The sequence below is a fragment of the Opisthorchis viverrini genome (assembly GCF_000715545.1).
Source record: "Opisthorchis viverrini unplaced genomic scaffold opera_v5_137, whole genome shotgun sequence".
Lineage (NCBI taxonomy): Eukaryota > Metazoa > Platyhelminthes > Trematoda > Opisthorchiida > Opisthorchiidae > Opisthorchis > Opisthorchis viverrini.
The window spans coordinates 514,342-514,831 of NW_008751790.1; the positions used below are offsets into that span (position 1 = coordinate 514,342).

The following is a 490-nucleotide window of genomic DNA, read 5'->3' on the forward strand; positions in this document are numbered from 1 at the left end:
TCTAAAACAAAATATTTGGAGTGACGTTCGATAACTTTGAAGGGGCCATCGTAATACGGTTGGAGGGGTTTCCTCGTTGCGTCATGTCGGACAAATACAAATGGTTTAGAAGAGAGTTCAGTTGAGATGTGCTCCGTTCGCGTTGATCGTCTGGTCGGTGTCGCACAAAGTTCGGCCATATGCTGTTTCAGACGGGTGACGAATGTGACGGGTGATTCGGGCTGTGCGCCAGAAGGGGAAACCACTTCACCTGGTAGACGTAGAGTTGTACCGTACACTAGTTGGGCTGGGGAACAGTGGAGATCCTCCTCAATAGTGGAGGGAATGGCAAGCAGAATGCGGGGTAAAGAAGAGAACCATGAAGATGGGTTCATTTGGGCAGTCAACGCAGCTTTGAGGTATCGATGGAAACGCTCAACCAAACCGTTGGAACACGGATGATACGTGGTAGTCGATATGTGATGGAAGCCGAATAGTGCAGAAAACTCTC

General features: G+C 49.2%; 1 protein-coding gene across 1 annotated transcript in view; it reads left to right on the forward strand.

The window, feature by feature from the left end:
* Positions 1-126: 126 nt before the first annotated feature.
* Positions 127-490, forward strand: part of T265_06456 (hypothetical protein) — a gene marked incomplete at both ends in the record, with an annotated part of 58,287 nt that continues 57,923 nt past the window's right edge. Inside the window, one exon of the mRNA XM_009171724.1 lies at positions 127-398. Coding sequence (XP_009169988.1) covers positions 127-398 — 272 coding nt within the window. The remainder of the gene's footprint in view (positions 399-490) is intronic.